The 20,161-nt window shown below is 43.1% G+C and overlaps 1 protein-coding gene across 1 annotated transcript in view; it reads left to right on the top strand.

The window, feature by feature from the left end:
- Positions 1-1,902, top strand: part of LRMDA (leucine rich melanocyte differentiation associated) — a 1,009,412-nt gene extending 1,007,510 nt beyond the window's left edge. Inside the window, 1 exon segment of the mRNA XM_081955714.1 lies at positions 1,210-1,902. Within this exon segment, the coding sequence (XP_081811840.1) occupies positions 1,210-1,289 (80 nt within the window). The 3' untranslated portion in view covers positions 1,290-1,902.
- The last annotated feature ends 18,259 nt before the right edge of the window (positions 1,903-20,161 follow it).

Here is a 20,161-nt window from a genome sequence, read left to right as displayed (position 1 = left end):
AAGAAGTTGAGTAAGTATATGAATGAATATGTTTTGCATTGATATTTTATTATGTAGTTCTATGTGATATACTGTATAACGCTGTGGTAAAGATAAAGGTTCCCCTCGCACATATGGGCTAGTCGTTCCTGACTCTAGGGGACGGTGTTCATCTCCATTTCAAAGCTGAAGAGCCAGCGCTGTCCGAAGATGTCTCCGTGGTCATGTGGCCAGCATGACTAAACACCAAAGGTGGATGGAATGCTGTTACCTTCCCACCGAAGGTGGTGCCTATTTTTCTACTTTTCATTTTTACATTCTTTCAAACTGCTAGGTAGGCAGAAGCTGGGACAGGTAACGGGGGCTCACTCTGTTACACAGCACTAGGGATTCGAATATAATGTAATGATATGCAAGAGCTAATATATTTTCAAGGGAACTCTGCAGGATGTGGCTCCAAAAAGTCGAGAAGTCAACCATGACAGTGTGAACTTCAACCCATTTTTGTAGCCTGTGTCAGAGATGTGACACACCCGAAAAGAATAAACTGCGCTCTGATTGCAGCATTATGGCCAATGTGTTGATCTATAGACAACTCTGTGCATTTTCTTGCTTGTAGTCTACCCAAACAACCAGATTGCTAACATTCTATCTAAAGTACATGAATGTTGATGTGTAATTTTGCTCTCTGAATTTGAGTGGAGCCATTGCGAAGTAAATTCAAAGTCAAATTGTATGTGAAGATGCAAAATAGACATATTTAGTATTGCCCGATGAAGTGACAACATCTAGTTGGCCTTGGCTGATCTCAAGGACCTAATTTGTATTTGGAGTGATCTGTAGGGCAGAACTGTAGAGATGCGGTGGCTCAGTGGCTTAGTTGCCATCTTGTTGATCAGAAGGTCAGCAGTTCAGCGGTTCGAATCCCCAGCACTGCCTAATGGGGTGAGGTCCCGTTACTTGTCCCATCTTCTGCCCACCTAGCAGTTGAAAGAGTTTCATCTTCAGGATCTGGCCTTCTAAAGAGCAGTCAGGGTTGATCTCCTCTAGGACCTATTGGTTGGATCGTCTTGCAGTCCAACGGACTTGCAGGCCATAAGAGACTGAATACTCAAATACAAGATTGGAAGAAACTCAGTTTTTATACTCCTTGTTTTTATTCCCATCCCCTGTAAAGGCTCGCATAAACACATCAAAGTAAACCTTTCTGGTTCTCTCTCTTTGCTGCAGGTGTTTTGGGGAAATGCCGCTATGTCTACTATGGGAAGCATTCAGAAGGCAACCGATTCATTCGTGATGACCAGCTTTGAGGTCTGCATCATCCTAGTTGTTGGCACGTACTACCCAACACATCTTCCGTTTGCATCTGCAGATCAAGCCATGCAGTGGTACACCCCATACACCCACACAGAACACCCACCGCGTTCAATTGGTCGAAGGGAAAGAATGAGGAAGTGTCAATCAGAGTCCTCCAGTATCTTCTGCTGACTTTGCCGGGCCTGTCATAAAGCATCCTTCTGCTCGAGCCTGAGTAGACACATAGATTTTGACAGGATTGCCTTTAAGCAGGTTCCAACTACCCCGGTGACAGACGGCTGCAGCAAAGCACCAGACCTGACAGCAGGGACACCCATGATGGATTGCCTGACCCAAATGTTGCTTACAAAAGAGCAAAAGGTCACACCTGGGTCTCCCCGAGCATGCTCAGACGGTCCGAAGAGGAGGATCTCCCTTCTGGCTTGCAGCCTGTTGAGTGCGAAATCTACACGTCTGTCGAAAAAGAATGGGTGCAACTGGAGCAGTTTAAAGGGCATTGCTTCCTTATCCGACTTTATTTTCCAGAAGAATTAAATATTTCAGGTGGGCCTACAAAGAATGTGTGGAGGGCACGGCGGGAGGGGGGGTGCTGCTTGCAGAGGAAAAATAAACGTGATTTAACTGTAACATCTGGAAGCGTGGTTTCTTGAGGGGAAAAAATGGGGGGGAGGGGCGGTGTTGAAGCTTGACTGGAAGGAATTTGGAAAATTAAAAATCTGCGGAACTAGTTATATCTCAACCTTCTGTTTGTGGTGAAGGCAACACCTGAGGATACTTAAGAGTCCAGGGATATGGAGGTCAAAAAGAAGTCAAGAAGGAGACTGTTACTGCTTCGTAAAAGATCCACCTCTACTTTACATGCAAAGCCATCTTCTAGGTGAAGCCATTTTTTAAAAACAATTCCCCTACCTGCAATGATGGCTCCAATTGTTCTGACCGAGGCTTCCCAAGAGCATGAAGCAAACTCCTTGTCCCGACAAAAAACCCTTTTATTAATTTGCTGTGAATTCTGCTCATTCAGATCCAGCAAAGTCTTTCAAGGGAGGATTTACAGTCACAGACCTTATCTGGCTTGGAGAGCTGACAGGTTGATATCTGCAAAACGTGGCAAGGAATCTCGAACCAATTAAGCAAACTAATTGTCTCCTGCAAACTCCACTCCCCTTTCGCTCCTCTTTTATTTCCTCTGGCAGGGGCCATTCATCTTCCACCTGTCACCTTACTCCCAAGTCAACCCCTGTTCTTTAGCTGTTCCCTTTGTCTGGCAACTCTGTGCATGCGAACATTGGGAACAGGCTCCAGCTGTTCATCTGCCTCACTGATAACTGATTCTGAAGGCAGCTGATAACTGCATACGGCTCTGGCCCCGTCTCTGCCTCTGACAGAGAGCCCTCATCAGAGCCTTCCTCAGACTCCATGACTGACCTATGTTCCTCCCCAACCTCCTCACTCTCTGAATCTGCTGCCAGCTCTGCTGGCGGGTCACAACACCAATTCTGTAAAACAATCTAAGCAAAATCGCTATTAGGAGACTGTTCTGACCCCCGCCCCACGCCTGTGAATACACCAGAACACAGCCTTGGCTGTTTGCCACTGTTTAATTACTGAGATAATGAAACCTTTGGCTAAGGGCCCAGACAACTCACATTCAATAGAGTAGCTCTGCAGCAACCCAGATAATTCATGAAGCAACGCAGATAGTCCAAATGAACAGACACGGCTAGAATATACAGATAGATTTTCTTAACTAGTAATTCGAATGGTTGTTTCCTGCAAATGTCCCCTCCCAATGCCTCACCTATAATCTCTCTTGGGAGGGGCCAATCCACAACCACCTGTGCTTAATCATCTTCTGTGAGTCTGCCTACGTAGTTGCTGCTTCCGTTTCTCAGCCCTTCTCAATCTAGCATCAGGGACAAACTGCCTTTGATCCTCCCCACTGCTCCATGCCTCAGGCGCCTCCTGGTGGCCCAACCAGCCTCTGGTCCCTGCTCTGAGTCTGAACCCTGCACAGGGTCCTCCACAGGGCATCATGTGATTCCTCGCTATCCGAGTCCATCAGCAGCTCAACCGGATCCTGCTGGGCCACAACAGGAGACTATGTGGTTTGTCAAATCACACACAAGAAGTTTCAGCACCCTCCTATTTTCCTCCCAGTTTAGGATGACTTCATGGCCTTCTGAATTTTTCTGGAATTTCAGGGAACACATGGTAAATTTAGTGTGTTTTATATTGTTAGATGGTACCACAAGTGAGAACTGAAGGAAAATAAACTAAGTGCTTTTCACCTCCATCCATAGCTGTACCCTGATACCTAACTGTATCCTTAGTGTGCATCCTAAACGGAGCATGTGAGCATATGCATGTTGACAGTTGGAGCTTCTCAGAATGAGATCCAAGCTGGAAATGAGGAATTTCCTGACAGTGAGTACTATTAACTAATGGAACAGATTACATCCCAGAACTGTGGGTGCTCCATTACTCCATTATAAGTTTTCAAGAAAAGATTGGACACCTTTTGTCCAGGATGGTATATGGGCTTCTGCCTTAAGTTCATAGATTCTTAGGTCCTCTCCAACCCTATGAATCTATAATTAGGTCAAGGTTCATCTTCTTCCACCATATTGCTTCTCTCTATGTCCCACCAGATGCCCTCTGGGATGGCTCTATGATAACTCAAGGTGGCCAATTTGCTGCAGCCAACTCAACACAAGTCAACTCGCCACGGGACAAGAGTTACACTAATATCAAAGAAATAGTTGAGCAGAATCATTAAAGAAAGGATGCCAAAGGAGGGACAAAATGAAATGTAAATGACAAAAATTAAACCAATTTTTAAATTATTTTAAATAATTAATTGAATTGTTGAACTGTCCCACAGTGAGTTGTCCCATAGTGAGTTGGCCGTGGTGAATTGGCCATAGGGAATTGACTGTGGCGAGTTGGCCACAGGGAATTGACCGTGGAGAGTTGGCCATGGAGAATTGACCGTGGAGAGTTGGCCACGGGGAATTGACCGTGGAGAGTTGGCCACGGGGAATTGACCGTGGAGAGTTGGCCACGGGGAATTGACCGTGGAGAGTTGGCCCCGGGGAATTGACCATGGAAAGTTGGCCACGGGGAATTGACCGTGGAGAGTTGGCCACAGGGAATTGACTGTGGAGAATTGGCCACAGGGAATTGACCATGGAGAATTGGCCACAGGGAATTGACCGTAGAGAGTTGGCCACGGGGAATTGGCCACAGCAACTTGTCCCATTCCTTTATGGGATCTTCAAAAAGTGAAGAAGGAGATGCATCCTTCTTATTTTTCCACTGCAACTGCTATTTAAGAATAGTCAAGACCAATAGCTCCTGATGGGTCTGTTCATCATAAATTTAGCCATTTCCTTTTTTTAAAACCAAACAAATTACCCATGCAATGAATTTCACAGTTGAACTATGCACTGTTTGAAGAAATGCTTGGTGTTGGCTGTCCTAAATCTTCGAATCAGTTTCATTAGATGCCACTGGCCCTTGCATTTTGAAAGAAAATGAAAAAAGTCTTCCCTGTCCTCTTCCTTTACACATACCCCTTGCCTCCCCCCACAGCTGAATCATCCACATGAAAGCTTTTTATGCAGCAGATCATGAATTGATTAGAAAGGAATTACCTTGTAATTGAGTTTAATGACCAATTAATTGATCTTAAATAAGATTTCCATGAGTTGAGTCAAGAACAGCCAGAAGAATTTGCTTTGAAAACTGGTTAATGGAGATAAAGTTTAGGCTGAGGTTGAGCGTTAGAGGATACCAGCTCTGGAACAGTAATGCTTACAGGATGGATTGGAGGAAGTTATGAACACACAAGCAAACTGTAAGTCATGATTATTTACATTTCATTGGTGATTTTGCTGCATAAGTACACATTTTGGTCCAGAATGGAACAACTTGCCACAGCCAACTCGTTGAGGCTAACTCACCATGGCTAACTTGTCATGGCCAACTCACCATGGCCAACTTGCCCTAGGGGCAACTCATTGTGGGACAATTTAATAATCCTATTTAATTATTTAAAATAAAAAATAACAATTTAACTTTTTTGTCATTCCCATTTCATTGTGTGTGTCCCTCCTTTTGCATCCTATCTTTAATTATTCTATTCCACCATGTATTTGGTATTAGTGTAACTCTTGTCCCACAATGATTTGTCCTGCAATAAGTTGGCTATGGCAAGTTGGCCATGACAAATTGTCATAGATCCTTTTGATCATAGCCTCCTCCTCCTCCTCCTCCTCCTCCTCCTCCTCCTCCTCCTCCTCCTCCTCCTCCTCCTCCTCCTCCCTCCTCCTCCTCCTCCTCCTAGTCAAACAATCCATCCATGTTTCTCCTTAGTATGTCCAACTTTGCATTCCAGTCTGAAATCACAGTCACCACATCTTACTTCCGTGTTCTCTCATTTTCCAATTTAAGTTGATCATAAAATTCATCAACCTCCATATCTGCATCAGCCTTTGGAGCTTCAGCTCAAATGATTATCAAATTAAACCAGGATGTTAATTAGTGCTATTGCCTTGTAGCCAAGGGCAGTGTGCATTGTGCATTGTGCATTGTGCTCTTGGCTACAGGCATTATCTCCTTCCAAACTATAAACAGATAAATATGCCTTCTTGTTTTCTTTCCATGTTCCATGTCTGATCCCAGTCCATCTCAATTTGATGTTGCCTATGGTGTTATTTTGTAGTCATTTCATCTCCCATTGTGTTGAGCTTTCCTGAGCTCATACTTCTTACATTCGTGTTTCTACTATTATTCTGTCTTTGCAGCTTTAAATTTCTGTTTCCCCATATGACAACAACAACCACTAGATGTCCTGAAGGCTTTGATCCAGCCATGCCATAAACACCATTAGTACTTCAAAAGATCCTCAGCTCTTCCTCCATAGCGTGTTGAGTGCATCCAACACAAGGGGCCAATCATTCAGCACAACATTGTTCATCATTTTATATTTTTTTTTATCTATGTGGTTTTCTTGGGAATATCTGAAAGTTGAGTCATGGCAACTGGGCTTCTTTTCTTGTTGGTCTGAAACATTGCACTACCCATCCAAGCAGCTGTCAATGTTCCAACTGATGAACCCACCAAACCAAGCACTGCCAAGACGATCCAATCTCTTAATGCAAAACTTTATTGAGTACATCATCTTGGCAAAGATGAGGGCAAAGCCAGATCTAACAATTTCCCATGCAAACCCACATAATTAAAGTTCAGGTTCTCCCGCCCCCTATTAGACTGGATTAGGTGTGATATTCACTTACCTTCCCCACCGGTTTACAAATGTGAGCATGCATGCTTGCGTTGCTCACACACGCCACGTCCACACATGTGCTCAACTGTCTGCGCATGTGCTTTGGCTAAAAAAAGTGGCTAAGTGGGATACCATAGAGCCAGGGTGGGTGGATAGGACCAGCCATGATTTCCACTACCAGTTTGGGCAAACCGGTCTGAACCGGCAGAATACCACCTCTGGATCGGATCACATCGTCCAATGGAGTCTCCTGGTATTGTTATGAGAAAGCCTTTTGGCACTGGTAAACGCCTGCTGAAATATCCTTGGTTCTCACAGCTGGCATCTTGATGTCTGGAACCTAAGTTATATCTCCCGCTCCCATCCCCTCATAGCTCATTGGCAAGCTGAGAAGCGATAATAATAGCACAAACATCTTTTGAAGCTTGACAGCAGCTTCTTCAGTCTGAACCAGTTGATTAGGGAAATCTGAGTAGGCAGAAAGTCGTTGGACTGTACCAAAACATTTAGAGGTCATTCAGTGGGGCCTTCTTGATAAGAAACTAGAAAAATGTCAGAAGTTTTTCGTTGTGCAGCAGCACATCCAGCAAGTACACACAAGTAAATGAACTTCAGCAGGATTCAATTATATAAAAGGAACTTCTTTATATACCAAATAGCAGAATTCAGCATATAATACGAGGAACACAGAAACAATATTCATAGAAGCAAATCTTTACAGAGATACAGAGGTCTTCGTTATGTAGAAGCTGGGAGAGTTACAGAGGCCAAACCAACTTTTATATACAGTTCAGCAAGTCTAAGCCACACCCAGACTCCAAAAGTGTCTCCTATGGCTCCATACAAACAAATACTATGTTTCAGTTTCCAAATAGTCCCCATTGGCTGACATTTTGCTATGTCTATTCCAACAGTCCCCATTGGCTGACATGTTGCCATGTCTATTCCAACAGTCCTCATTGGCTGACCTGTTGCCATGTCTATTCCAACAGTCCCCATTGGCTGACCTTTTACCATGTCTATCCAAACAGTCCCCATTGGCTGACTTGTTACCATGTCTTTCCAAACAGTCCCCATTGGCTGACCTGTTGCCATGTCTATTCCAGTCTATGAACATACTCTGACAAAAAAAAAACTAGTGGAAAATCCTTCCCTCGGTAGAGGTGAAGGCCTCAGACACAGCCTGTTCTCCATTTTTTTATGGTGCTCCCTTATCAATCTTTGGAAAGTTCAAAACGACTTCACAGATTCACTAAGGAAGCCACACTTAATGACCCCTAAGAGTTTTAGGAGTTGCTATATTCTCTACCTACTCAGATTCCCCCTAACTTACAAGTTCAGACTGAAGAAGCTGCTTGAATGGGCAGCAGCAAAACATCTCAAACCAACAAGAGAAGAAGTCCAGTTGGCATGGCTCAACTTCTGGACAATTCTACATGGATGCCTGAGAATCTTCATCAACATATTTTCTTGGGAATGTTTGTCTTCTCCTGTACAGTATGAATCGATGCCCTTCTCCCTTGTCACTAAAATGATCAGCCACTGCCAATCTCTTCTTAAACTGCAGCTGTCTACCTGAGAAAAGTGCCTGCTTGCTTTTGCTAGCATCAGCTCTCCCAGGTATACTAGACAAGGAACATGACCAAATGAACCAATTCTACTTTACTGGAAGGCTACATTAACATTTAGAGGGATGCGGTGGCACAGTGGCTAAGACCCTGAGCTTGTTGATCAGAAAGGTCGGCAGTTCAGCGGTTCAAATCCCTAGTGCTGCGTAACAAAGTGAGCTCCCGTTACTTGTCCCAGCTTCTGTCAACCTAGAAGTTCGAAAGCATGTAAAAATGCAAGTAAAAAAATAGGAATCACCCTTGGTGGGAAGGTATCAGTGCTCCGCACGCCTTCAGCATTTAGTCATGCCAGCCACATGACCACAGAGACATCTTCGGACAGCACTGGCTCTTTGGCTTTGAAACAGAGATGAGCACCGCCCCCTAGAGTCGAGAATGACTAGCACATATGTGAAGGGGAACCTTTACCTTTACATTAACATTTATCATGAAGCTACATTTTCCAAGTCTTAAAATCAAAGTTCTTGTTGCCAGTTTTAACTGCTTGATTCATTAGGGCGGGTCCATTCTAAGTTTCTTTCTGACACAGTGGTTAGAATGCAGTATTGCAGGCTAACTCTGCCGACTACCAACGGCTCTATGCTGACCGGCTCAAGGATGACTCAGCTTTCTATCTTTCCAAGGTTGGTAAAACGAGGACCCAGATTGTTGGGGGCAAGTTGTTGACTCTGGAAACCACTTAGAGAGGGCTGTAAATCACTGTGAAGCGGTATGTAACTCTAAGTGGAAGCCTGCTGAAGGCTCTGGAGGGCTAAAACTGGCCCTAAAACTGGCCCTACGAGCAAACTGGAAGTCTGTTTCCAAATTTCCATTTTGCCCGTAGGGCTGTTTTTTCGTGCTCCGGAGGCAAAAAATGGCCTCAAAAAAATGGCTGGCTGAAATCAGCTGCCCAATGTGCATACACACGCTGGCCGCCTCACATGCCCTGACAAATGGCTCCGCGTGCCACATCACGGGCCTATAGGAAGGCACCACATGGATATGACTCACAGAGCAGCTGAAAGCACTTTTTCCAGTAGAGAGAATTTCCCTGAAGATGGGCTCCAGCATGAGTCCAAAAGCTCAGAAGAGTAAATCTCTGGTCCCAGTGACTGACCTAAATTCAATCTCACTGCTCTTCATTCATCCTCCTAGGAACACACAAACACACACCCCAGTCACCTCCAACAACAATCCCATCACCATGATGAAGCAGCACAGCGTTCTGGGGGAAGTGTTCTGACCGAGGCTTCCCAATAGCATGAAGCTCTTTGGTCCTGACAAAAAACCCTTTTATTAATTTACTATGAATTCTGCTCATACACATCCAGCAAAGCTTTTCAAGGGTGGATTTACAATCACAGACCTTATCTGGCTTAGAGAGCTGCAGGCCGATATCTGCAGAACTTGGCAAGGAGTCTCGGAGAGTCATGAACCAATTAAGCGAACTAACTGTCTCTTACAAACTCCATTCCCCTTCCACTCCTCTTTTATTTCCTCTGGGAGAGGCCATTCATTGTCCACCTGTGGCCTTACTTGCAAGTTGACCCCTGTTCTTTAGCTGTCCCCTTCGTTTGCACATGTGCACACTGGGAACAGCTCCAGCTGTTTGTCTGCCTCACTGATGTCTGACTCTGAAGGCAGCTGATAACTATCAGATGGCTCTGTCCCCATCTCTGCCTCTGACGCAGAGCCCTCATCAGAGCCTTCCCCAGCCTCCAGGACTGGCCCATGTTCCTCCCCAACCTCCTCACTGTCCGAATCTGCTGCCAGATCCGCTGGTGGGCCACAACAGGAAGGGAACACATTTCATTCTCTATTTCACAGTTTTTCTGTGGGCTTCTTGTTTTATTGCAAGCCGCACTGATGACATATTGTCAGAGGGGAGGGAAAGGGGGGGGGGGGAAACAAAGGTTCTTTGAATGACAGTATAAAATCCAGTGACTTTTTTTCGAAAGAGGGGAAAAAATGAATGATGGGGTTGAAATTATGCTGCTGGAGCATTTGCAGCAAAAACAATTTATGTAGCTGCGGTGAAGCACATCATAGATAAAGATTCATACCAACCTGCTTGGTTTGAATGATACATGCCAATCATAAAATGAGTTTTTCCCTTCTTTCCTGGACTACAATTTCCCCTGGAAAAAAATGATCTCCCTTGCATTTTGCTTTGCCTTATTGTGATGAAGGAGAATAGGAGTAAATATGACATTTAATAGAGCTTATAAAAGATTGTATTGTTCCTAACCCTTACTTCCCCACCAATCTGTCACATCAAGCTTCAGAGAGCTTTTCCAGGATCTGAGTAACATTGATGGCATTTCCAGAGAAGAATATTCTAATGATAGGAGCCCATTTGCCTCCTCAAAATTGTGTTCTTGGGCCACTGATTCACGATTAGGAAAATAATTGGATCTACAGACTTGAAAACTTGAAATCTTGGGTCTAGATTACACAGAATAGCAGACTTGGAAGGGACCTTTAAGGTCTTCTAGTCCAACCCCCTGCTCAAGCAGGAGACTCTATACCATTTCTGACAAGTGGCAGTCCAGTCTCTTCTTGAAAGCCTCCAGTGATGGACCACCCACAACTTCTGCAGGCAAACCGTTCCATTGGTTGATTATTCTCACTGTCGGAAAATTTCTCCTTATTCCTAGGTTGAATCTCCCCTTGATCAATTTCCATCCATTGTTCCTTGTATGGCCTTCTGGTGCTTTGGAAAATAGGTTGACTCCCCTTCTCTCTGTGGCAGCCACTTAAGTATTGGAAGACTGATATCATGTCACCACTGGTCCTTCTTTTCACTAGACTAGCCATTCCAGTTCCTGTAACTGTTCTTCATATGTTTTTAGTCTCTGGTCCCCTAATCATCCTGGTTGCTCTTCTCTGCCCTCTTTCCAAAGTCTCAACAGCTTTGTTCCTTATGCCATCTGCTGCAAATTGGCAGGATTCCATGCCATGTATATGTATACATTCAAAGTAGACTGTGATGTTTCTCTGTGTGGTATACGTGTGAGTAATGTGGGTATATCCATAATGGTTATCTTTTGAGAGCTGAATGCAACAAAACTTCATTTTAATATATGCTGATTAGTGTACATTTGAAGTAACAATAAAGTTCTATTCTATTCTATTCTATTCTATTCTAGTCTAGTCTAGTCTAGTCTAGTCTAGTCTAAATACATTTCTATTCTATTCTATTCTATTCTAAATGCATTTCAATTCTATTCTATTCTATTCTATTCTAAATACATTTCTATTCTATTCTATTCTATTCTATTCTATTCTATTCTATTCTATTCCATTCCATTCCATTCCATTCCATTCAATTATATTCTTATTCCATATTCTACTCTACTCTACTCTTCTCTAATCTAATCTAATCTAATCTAACCTAACCTAACCTAACCTAACCTAACCTAACCTAACCTAATCTAATCTAATCTAATCTATTCATAACTTTTCTATAGTGTGGTGACCAAAACTGGATGTATTCTCAGTGTGGCCATACTAAGGCTTTATAAAATGGTACTAGTACCTCACGTGATCAATCCCACTGTTACTGCAATTTAGGATTGCATTGCTAAGATAAACTTAAAATCAGCCTGTATTTGGGAAATTTTTTCAACCATAGATCTTCAGGGCCCAAAAATGTAATCATCACAGAAAGAAACACAGATCATTTCTTCCTGTTTCATCTTCCTTTGGGTAAGTCATTTTAACTTTGTAATGATCCTTTTGGGGGGATAAACTCATCTCTGAGTTTTGTTTGTTTGCACGCACTGAAGTTTGTTATCGGCAGAAGTGGCCTAGATCTCTTGAGATAGTCAAATCTCACAAGAGATCTCTTGGTTTTCACACAGGATCTCATGAAAGTTTGGTCATTTTTTAAGGTCATTTGTTATGTATTTAAGAAACAAGCACTTCTATTAAATCTTGTTTAATTGTTGGAAGTCTGTCCATGTGGGTATTAAAAGTCAAGCTCAGATTGGTAGAGTCTTTATTTTTTATTTTATTTTTTATAAAAAAAGCTATTTTATATATCATCAGACTGCTGGAAGTGTAGACAAAATCAGGGAACATTCTACCATATGTGGTGGACGTGCCCAAAAGTAAAACAATATTGGAATAGATTAATAAAATGGCTCGAAGAAATAACCAAGCAGCAAATAGACATGAAATCAGAATTATTTTGATTGGGAATATTGACAGGGAATTAGGATTAAAAAATCCAATATCTAATTTTACACATCGTAACAGCAGCCAGAATTATGTACACACAAAAATGGAAGAATAATTTTGCTCCATCACAGGAAGAGGTGATAAGGAAAGTCCTAGAATGTGCAGAGATGGACAGCCTCACAAAAGAGATCAAAGATAAAGGAGAAACAAATTATTATAAAATATGGAATGAATGGTATAGATGGTTAGAGGACAGGTGTAAAGCTTAAGGAAAGATTAAATGAATAAGACAAAGGAGTTAGAAATCAGTAATAAATATGTATAAATAAAAACGACATACAATGAATGACTGTAACTCATACAATGAAATGACTGTATATTTGTATGTATAAAAACACTGGAATTACATGTATAGATAACGGCATATTGGAGTAGGGGATGGAAATGCACATATAATGGATGTATATTGATATGGAAATGCATAGAAGGAAACTGTTAACATTGTTTCTTTTTTGTTTGAAAAACTGTGTAATAAAAATTATTTAAAAATTAAAAATAGCCATTTTAAAAAGCCTTTTAAGGTAGCGAGTAACATCTTTTGCTACGGCAATGGTAGCCTTGAATGTGACATGTTTGTTGTAAAGATTTTCTCCTTATTTCAGGGTTTAAACTTCCTGCTGGGATGGCCCCGATTTATCGGCGACAGAAAAAAAACCAGAACACATGTGACTATTTATATGCTTTCATAATATTATAAGCATAAATCACAATCTACTGCAAGGATTCATACTTGAGACAATAAGAGCCTTGGGGCATTCTTCACTGGTGTTCTGATCTCTTGGTAACGGTACATGTCCCAAGGGTGCTTTTTCCAAAAGGCAACTGGACATCCTTGGTTTTTTTTTTCCTTTGAAAACATTTCACTTCTCATCCAAGAAGCTTTTTCAGTTCTAACTTTCCTTTGAAAATGTTTCACTTCTCATCCAAGAGGTTTCTTCAGTTCTAACTTTCCTTTGAAAACCTTTTTCTTCTCATCCAAGAAACTTCTTCAGTTCTAACTTTCCTTTGAAAACGTTTCTCTTCTCTTCCAAGAAGCTTCTTCAGTTCTAACATTTCTTCAAAAACATTTCTCCTGAAAGAAGCTTCTTTAGTTCTAACTTTCCTTTGAAAACATTTTTCTTCTCTTCCAAGAAGCTTCTTCAGTTCTAACTTTCCTTTGAAAACATTTTTCTTCTCTTCCAAGAAGCTTCTTCAGTTCTAACTTTCCTTTGAAAACGTTTCTCTTCTCTTCCAAGAAGCTTCTTCAGTTCTAACATTTCTTCGAAAACATTTCTCCTGAAAGAAGCTTCTTCAGTTCTAACTTTCCTTTGAAAACATTTCTCTTCTCTTCCAAGAAGCTTCTTCAGTTCTAACTTTCCTTTGAGAACATTTCTCTTCTCCTGAAAGAAGCTTCTTCAGTTCTAACATTTCTTCGAAAACATTTCTCCTCAAAGAAGTTTCTTCAGTTCTAACTTTCCTTTGAAAATGTTTCTCTTCCCATCCAAGAGGCTTCTTTGGTTCAAAAGGGAAAAAACCAAGAAAGTCCAGTGGTCTCAAAGGTGCTTCACAAAATGCACCTTTGGGGCAAACTTGACCTGGATGATTGAGAATCTCCCTAGAGGTCATGTTAGATGGTTATGTCTAAATCTATGCTCAGCCCTGGACCAATCAGCACATCATCACAATTACCACTATGCAAACACAAAGGAGGAATCCAGTGATTATGTATGAAATACAAGTAGTCTTCAACTTACGACAGCTCATTTAGTGACCACTCAAAGTTACAACGGCACTAAAAAAAGTGACTTATGACCATTTTTCACACTTATGCAGTATCCCCACCACAAAATTCCGATGCTTGTCGATTGGTTCATAATTATGACCGTCGTTGTCCTGGGGTCATGTGATTCCCTTTTGCAACCTTTTGACAAGCAAAATCAATAGGGGGAAGCCAGATTCACTTAACAAACAAGTTACTATCTTATCAACTGCAGCGATTCACTTAACAACGGGGGCCAAAAAGGTCATAAAGCGGGGGCCAAACCAATGTCTCACTTAACAACAGAATTTGTTTGGCTCAGTTATGGTCCTAAGTGCGAGGAGTGCTTAGTGCTGGCTCTTTAAATGATCCAGATCAGGAGGCCTAGCTTAGTTTGAAAGCAGCTCAGCTCCTCGAAATGACAGATCCTTGGCAGGTTGCAGACTTATTTCGCTTAGGGAAATTGTGAAGAAATAATAGACTGGATGGCTGCAAACTCTTAAAGCCACTCAATTCAGCTCCCGTGAAGGCAACAATTGTACCGCTGCGAAGTCATTCTGACTGCTTACGGCATTTACGGCAATTTTGCAAGAGGACGGTCAGTTATATTTGGTGACTTTTAGGGTGATTAACTCTTGGCAGGCATTAGGGAACTGAAATTAGACTCCAGGACACTTTTTTCAGGGGAAGAAAAGAAAAGTGCTTCTGACAAACGCCAGCTCTGAAAACTCCTCAACCTCCTTCTTGTTCCCCCTGCTTGAAAACGGTTTTGGCTCCCTAAGAAACTCTCCCATGCCCTGGACAACGCTTCCATGATCAAGATTGTATTAATAGTCTGGGCAATAATAATAATAGTAACAACAACAACAACAACAACTCATGATGAGTGCAAACAGGAAACACAGAACTTGTAGATTCCAATTCTTTTTCTTCCTCCCCCTCCCCCTCCCCCTCCCCCTCCCCCTCCCCCTCCCCCTCCCCCTCCCCCTCCCCCTCCCCTTCCCCTTCCCCTTCCCCTTCCCCTTCCCCTTCCCCTTCCCCTTCCCCTTCCCCTTCCCCTTCCCCTTCCCCTTCCCCTTCTTCTTCTTCTTCTTCTTCTTCTTCTTCTTCTTCTTCTTCTTCTTCTTCTTCTTCTTCTTCTTCACCTCCTCCTCCTCCTCCTGCTCCAAATTAATAACTCACAAAGCAGGACAAGAAGCAATGGATAGAAATGAATCAAGGAGAGAAGCAACTTAGGCCCTGAGGAGAAATTTTCTGAGGGTTAGAACAATTAACCAGTGGAACGGCTCACCTCCAAAAGTTGTGGGTGCTGGAAGTTTTTAAGAAGAGAACTAGACGTCATTTGTCCCGAATGCTGTAGGGGTCAACACTGAAGCTGACCTGGCTGAAGCCATTTTTCTCCTGCCTCATAGTTGCCATGAATTTTGAAAGGAGAAAAGGAGAGGGGAAGTATATAGACCGGCTACTGAGAGAGCTGAGATGACACAGTAGTTAGAGTACAGTACTGCAGGCTACTTCAGCTGACTGCTAGCTGCAGTTCGAGAGTTCAAGTCTCACCGGCTCAAGGTTGACTCAGCCTTCCATCCTTCCCAGGTGGGTAAAATGAGGACCCAGATTGTTGGGGGCAAATAGGCTGACTTTGTAAAACCGCTTAGAGAGGACTGTAAAAACACTATGAAGCGGTGTATCAGTCTAAGTGCTATTGCTATTGCTACCGATCAAAACAAAATGTTTTCCTGTGGGAAATCAAGGTCATCCCAGCAGATGGCAGAGGAGTGACCACGCAGCCTCCCAGCTGCCTTCATTGGACAATGTGGAAAGTGACACCTGGGGGGGGGGGTTATATTTGCTCTTTTCATTGGGGGAAAATCCATGGGAACCTTTAGAGTTTTCACTAGCTGTGCCAATATGGTGTGTCCAATAAACATGTTCTTTGAGGAATCTATCTGTCTCGGAGTCCTGCTTTTGGTGGATGCTGTCACGATGTTAAAAGGTTTGCTAGGCCTGAACTGCCTAAACTGACACTCAAGAGTTAAACTAAGAAAGCTTTATTGCGCAGGTCATAAAACAAAAAAGTTCTTATCTGAAAGTGATTTATTGCGCATGCGGTTACACATTTCCAAAAAAATTCCTTTCTTCTTTGTTCGGCAGCCAGCTTGGCAGACGTAGCTTTCATTATCAAAATGTAACCATTAGTTATTTCTGTTTCATTTACTTTTTATTTTATTATTAAAGTTTGTTTATTAATTAGAATACTTTTAAAGACTTTTATTTTTCTCAATATCTCAAAAGATATGCGGAAGGGAATCAGCCATGGTCCATTGATCTCAGATTTCCCCAGGGCATTTTTCCCCTGACAGATGCATTACTTGGAACCCTCACAGTAGGTTCTCCTGCTTCTGCTTCACCATTAAACCATCTTTCCAATCAGCCTCCATGTTTCCAGTGTCTTTCTCCCCACTTGGAACTGAACCCAGATGGACATTTCTTCCATCATACCTACTGGTCATGTTTATGTCAGTCACTCTATTATATCTTCCTCAGATTTTTAAGGGGCTCTATTATTCTACATACATTCTAGGTTAAATTTAAGAATGCCACTTTTCAGCATATTTTTCTAGCCTATTCACTCCTCATTTGTTTCTGGATATTTGAAAGATATTCTCTTTTCTTCGGTTTTTCTGCTGGTTAGCGATGGCAAGCAAAGTTATGTGATTTTGAAATTAACAACTCAAAATAATTAGCCTGTGGAGTGGCTTTTCTCAAAGCTGGATTTAAGTCTCTCTTTCATCTGGAGAGTTCCATTTGGAATGTTGGATCTTAACACGGTTTTTGTTTTTGATAAGACGCTGAGCTTGTCGATCAGAAAGGTCGGCAGTTCGGCAGTTCAAATCCCTAGTGCCGCGTAACAGAGTGAGCTCCCGTTACTTGTCCCAGCTTCTGCCAACCTAGCCGTTCGAAAGCACGTAAAAAATGCAAGTAGAAAAAATAGAGACCACTTTGGTGGGAAGGTAAAAGCAATTCCGTGTGCCTTTGCCGTTTAGTCATGCCGGCCACATGGCCACGGAGACATCTTAGGGCAACACTAGCTCTTCGGCTCTGAAACGGAGATGAGCACTGCCCCCTAGAGTCTGTGCAAGACTTTACCTAACAGCTCAGTAACAATAACATAATTCAATGAAACTGTCATTTAAAAAAAAAGCAATGATAAGATGGTGCTATGAGGTCATCGTAACACCTAATATATTTTGCATACTTCCCTAAATACAAATTCTGGGATTAAAATAATGTGGATGTGATGGTTTTGTTCTATAGAAGATTCCCCCAAAGCAAAGATTGAGTGGACGTGGGTTTCTAGCCAAAGAAAGTTCTAAGAGACAATGAATGACAAATAGGTATTTTATAGAGAAAATAAAATACAAGAAAGCGAAGGGGCTTTTTAGGCCACCAGGAGACTTCAAAGAAAGAAGCAATTCTGCGAAAGAAGAAAGATTTCAGATGACAGGAACAATTGGCATTCACAGGCTATTAGAAAACAATGTGAGGGATGGTTTCAGGTTGCAGTGATCAGGCTAGAAACTGGAGACTGGGAGTTATAGTCCCACCTTGGGCCAAAAGCCAGCTGGGGGTGCCTTGGACCAGTCTTTTTCTCTTAGGCCTAGGAAGGAAGAAATGGCAAACGGCCTCTGGAAAAACAAAAAAATCTTGCCAAGAAAACTGCAGGGATATGTCCAGGCACCTGTTGAAGATGGAAGGAAGGAAGGGAGGGAGGGATGGGGGAGGACAAGGGAGGGGGAGGAGGGGAGGAAGGGAAGGAAAGGAAAGAGGGAGAGAGAGAGGGGGGAACAAGGAGGGGGAGGAAGGGAAGGAAAGAGGGAGGGAGGGAGGGGAAGAACAAGGAGGGGGAGGAAAGGAAGGAAAGAGGGAGAGAAAGTAGGAAGGAGGGGGAAGGAGGGAGGGGGGAGGATGAGGAGGAGAAAGGGAAGGAAGGAAGAAGGGAGGGAGAAAGCGAAGGAAGGGAGAGAGGGAGGGAGAGGGAGGGGGAGAAAGGACGAGGAGGAGGAGGAGGAAGGGAAGGAAGGAAGAAGGGAGGGATGAGGATGGGGAGGAAGGGAAGAAAGAAGGGAGGGAGGAAGAAAGGAGGGAGGGAGGGAATAAAAATGTAATATGTGGATAGGTAAAATCTCACCAGAGGAAAATCTTTTGTGACTCTAGTATCACTCTGGCATGTGACTCCATTTTTCCTTGAAGCCACAGAAACAACGTTGTAATCACGTTTCGACTCCAAAGGATGCTGAAACACAAATTGGGAACTGTCCCCTCTTTCCACTTCACCCGAGGCTGGAGGCAGTCCCTGTGGTGGGGCAAAATTAGGGGGGTGTAGGGAAAAGGGCGTGCCCCTTCCCAAAGTCAGAGACCTCCCCGCGGGAATGCCATCAAAGCCAAGAACTCATTTCCAGCTTCAGCTCAATCTGAATTTGCAATAGAGGTGGTATTCAGCCACTTCTGACTGGTTCTGGAGTACCGGTAGCAGAAATTTTGAGGAGTTTGGAGAACCGGCAAATACCACCTCTGGCTGGCCCTGCCCATCTATTCTCTGCCTCCTGATTGACCTGGTCTTCTTCTGTTGCCCTGAATAGGAGAGCGGAGCTGGAAAGCAGGTTAGTAGAGTAGAAGGGAATGGGGATTTTGCAGTATCCATCCCCTGCCACACCCACCAAGCCACACCCACAGAACTGGTAGTAAATAATTTTGAATCCCACCAGTGGTTTGCAAGGCTGCTTGCCTTCCTATTGGCAGATGGGAGGAAGAATCTGTGGCTGCCCTTCCTTTGCCTGCACATGCACACCAGAAAGAGAATGGGAAAAATATGGATTTGTTTATATTCATATCTCTTCTTTTAACCCTTCTATGTAATGGCTCCTTTCTCCCGGCTGCCATCAAGAAGCCAATCATAGAGGGATATAAAACACCTCCCAGAATGATCTCTGCACCCAAAAGAAATAAGCAGTTTGCTGGCGTGATGTAAGGCCCATCGAGAATGACAAACTCAAGGATTTTTCTCCCCCCATCCACCAAGATTATTTTCCCTGCCATTTTTCATCTCCTGCCTGCAGGCTGCTGTCTCTGATTCATGAGATGTGGGAGGGCGAACCTCTGAAGCTTTGGTGATCCACTTCTCCTTATCCTATTGCCCAGAGCTGCACCTCCGAGGGAGGGATCATAAATTTATCCCGGGCTTCTTTAATAACCTCGCTGCTTTATTTAGCCCTCTGACCCCCACTCCCACCCCTGCTGCGGTGAAGTCTGGGTCTGCCTTGTACAGAAGAGTATTCCTGAAAAGCAGGGAGTTCTTGGCTCATATTTATACGATGACCAAAGGGTGTAAAAAGAAAAGAAAGATCAGGGAATCTCAATTCCAAAGGAAAGCCATGATTCTTTCTTAAATAGGTAAAGGTAAAAGTTCCCCCCGCACATATGTGCTACTCGTTTCCGACTCTAGGTGGCAATGCTCATCTGCGTTTCAAAGCCGAAGAGCCAGAGCTGTCCGAAGACGTCTCCGTGGTCATGTGACCGGCATGACTCAACGCCGAAGGTGCACGGAATACTGTTACCTTCCCACCAAAGTTGGTTCCTATTTTTCTACTTGCAGTTTTACATGCTTTCAAACTGCTAGTTTGGAAGAAACTGGGATAAGTAATGGGAGCTCACTCTGTTACACGGTGCTAGGGATTCGAACTGCCGAACTGCCAACCTTCTGATCGACGAGCTCAGTGTCTTAAATAGATGATCTCTATATCAGGAAGTAGATCCTTTTTCTCTGGTGTGCTGGGTCTGTCAGCACTGAGAGAAGAGGGGGATGAAAGAGCAATTTTACAGTAGAGGTGAAATGATAAAAAAACAGGAGCTCATAATAATGGTTTCCAGCACCAGGGGTGATAATCACTTACCTTCCCTTTGCAAATGGGAGCATGCCTTCCGTACATATGC

This window comes from Natrix helvetica, assembly GCF_964273705.1.
Source record: "Natrix helvetica genome assembly, chromosome: 5".
NCBI lineage: Eukaryota > Metazoa > Chordata > Lepidosauria > Squamata > Natricidae > Natrix > Natrix helvetica.
Note: the sequence above shows the minus strand (reverse complement) of the source record. Positions and strands in the feature narration are given on the sequence as shown.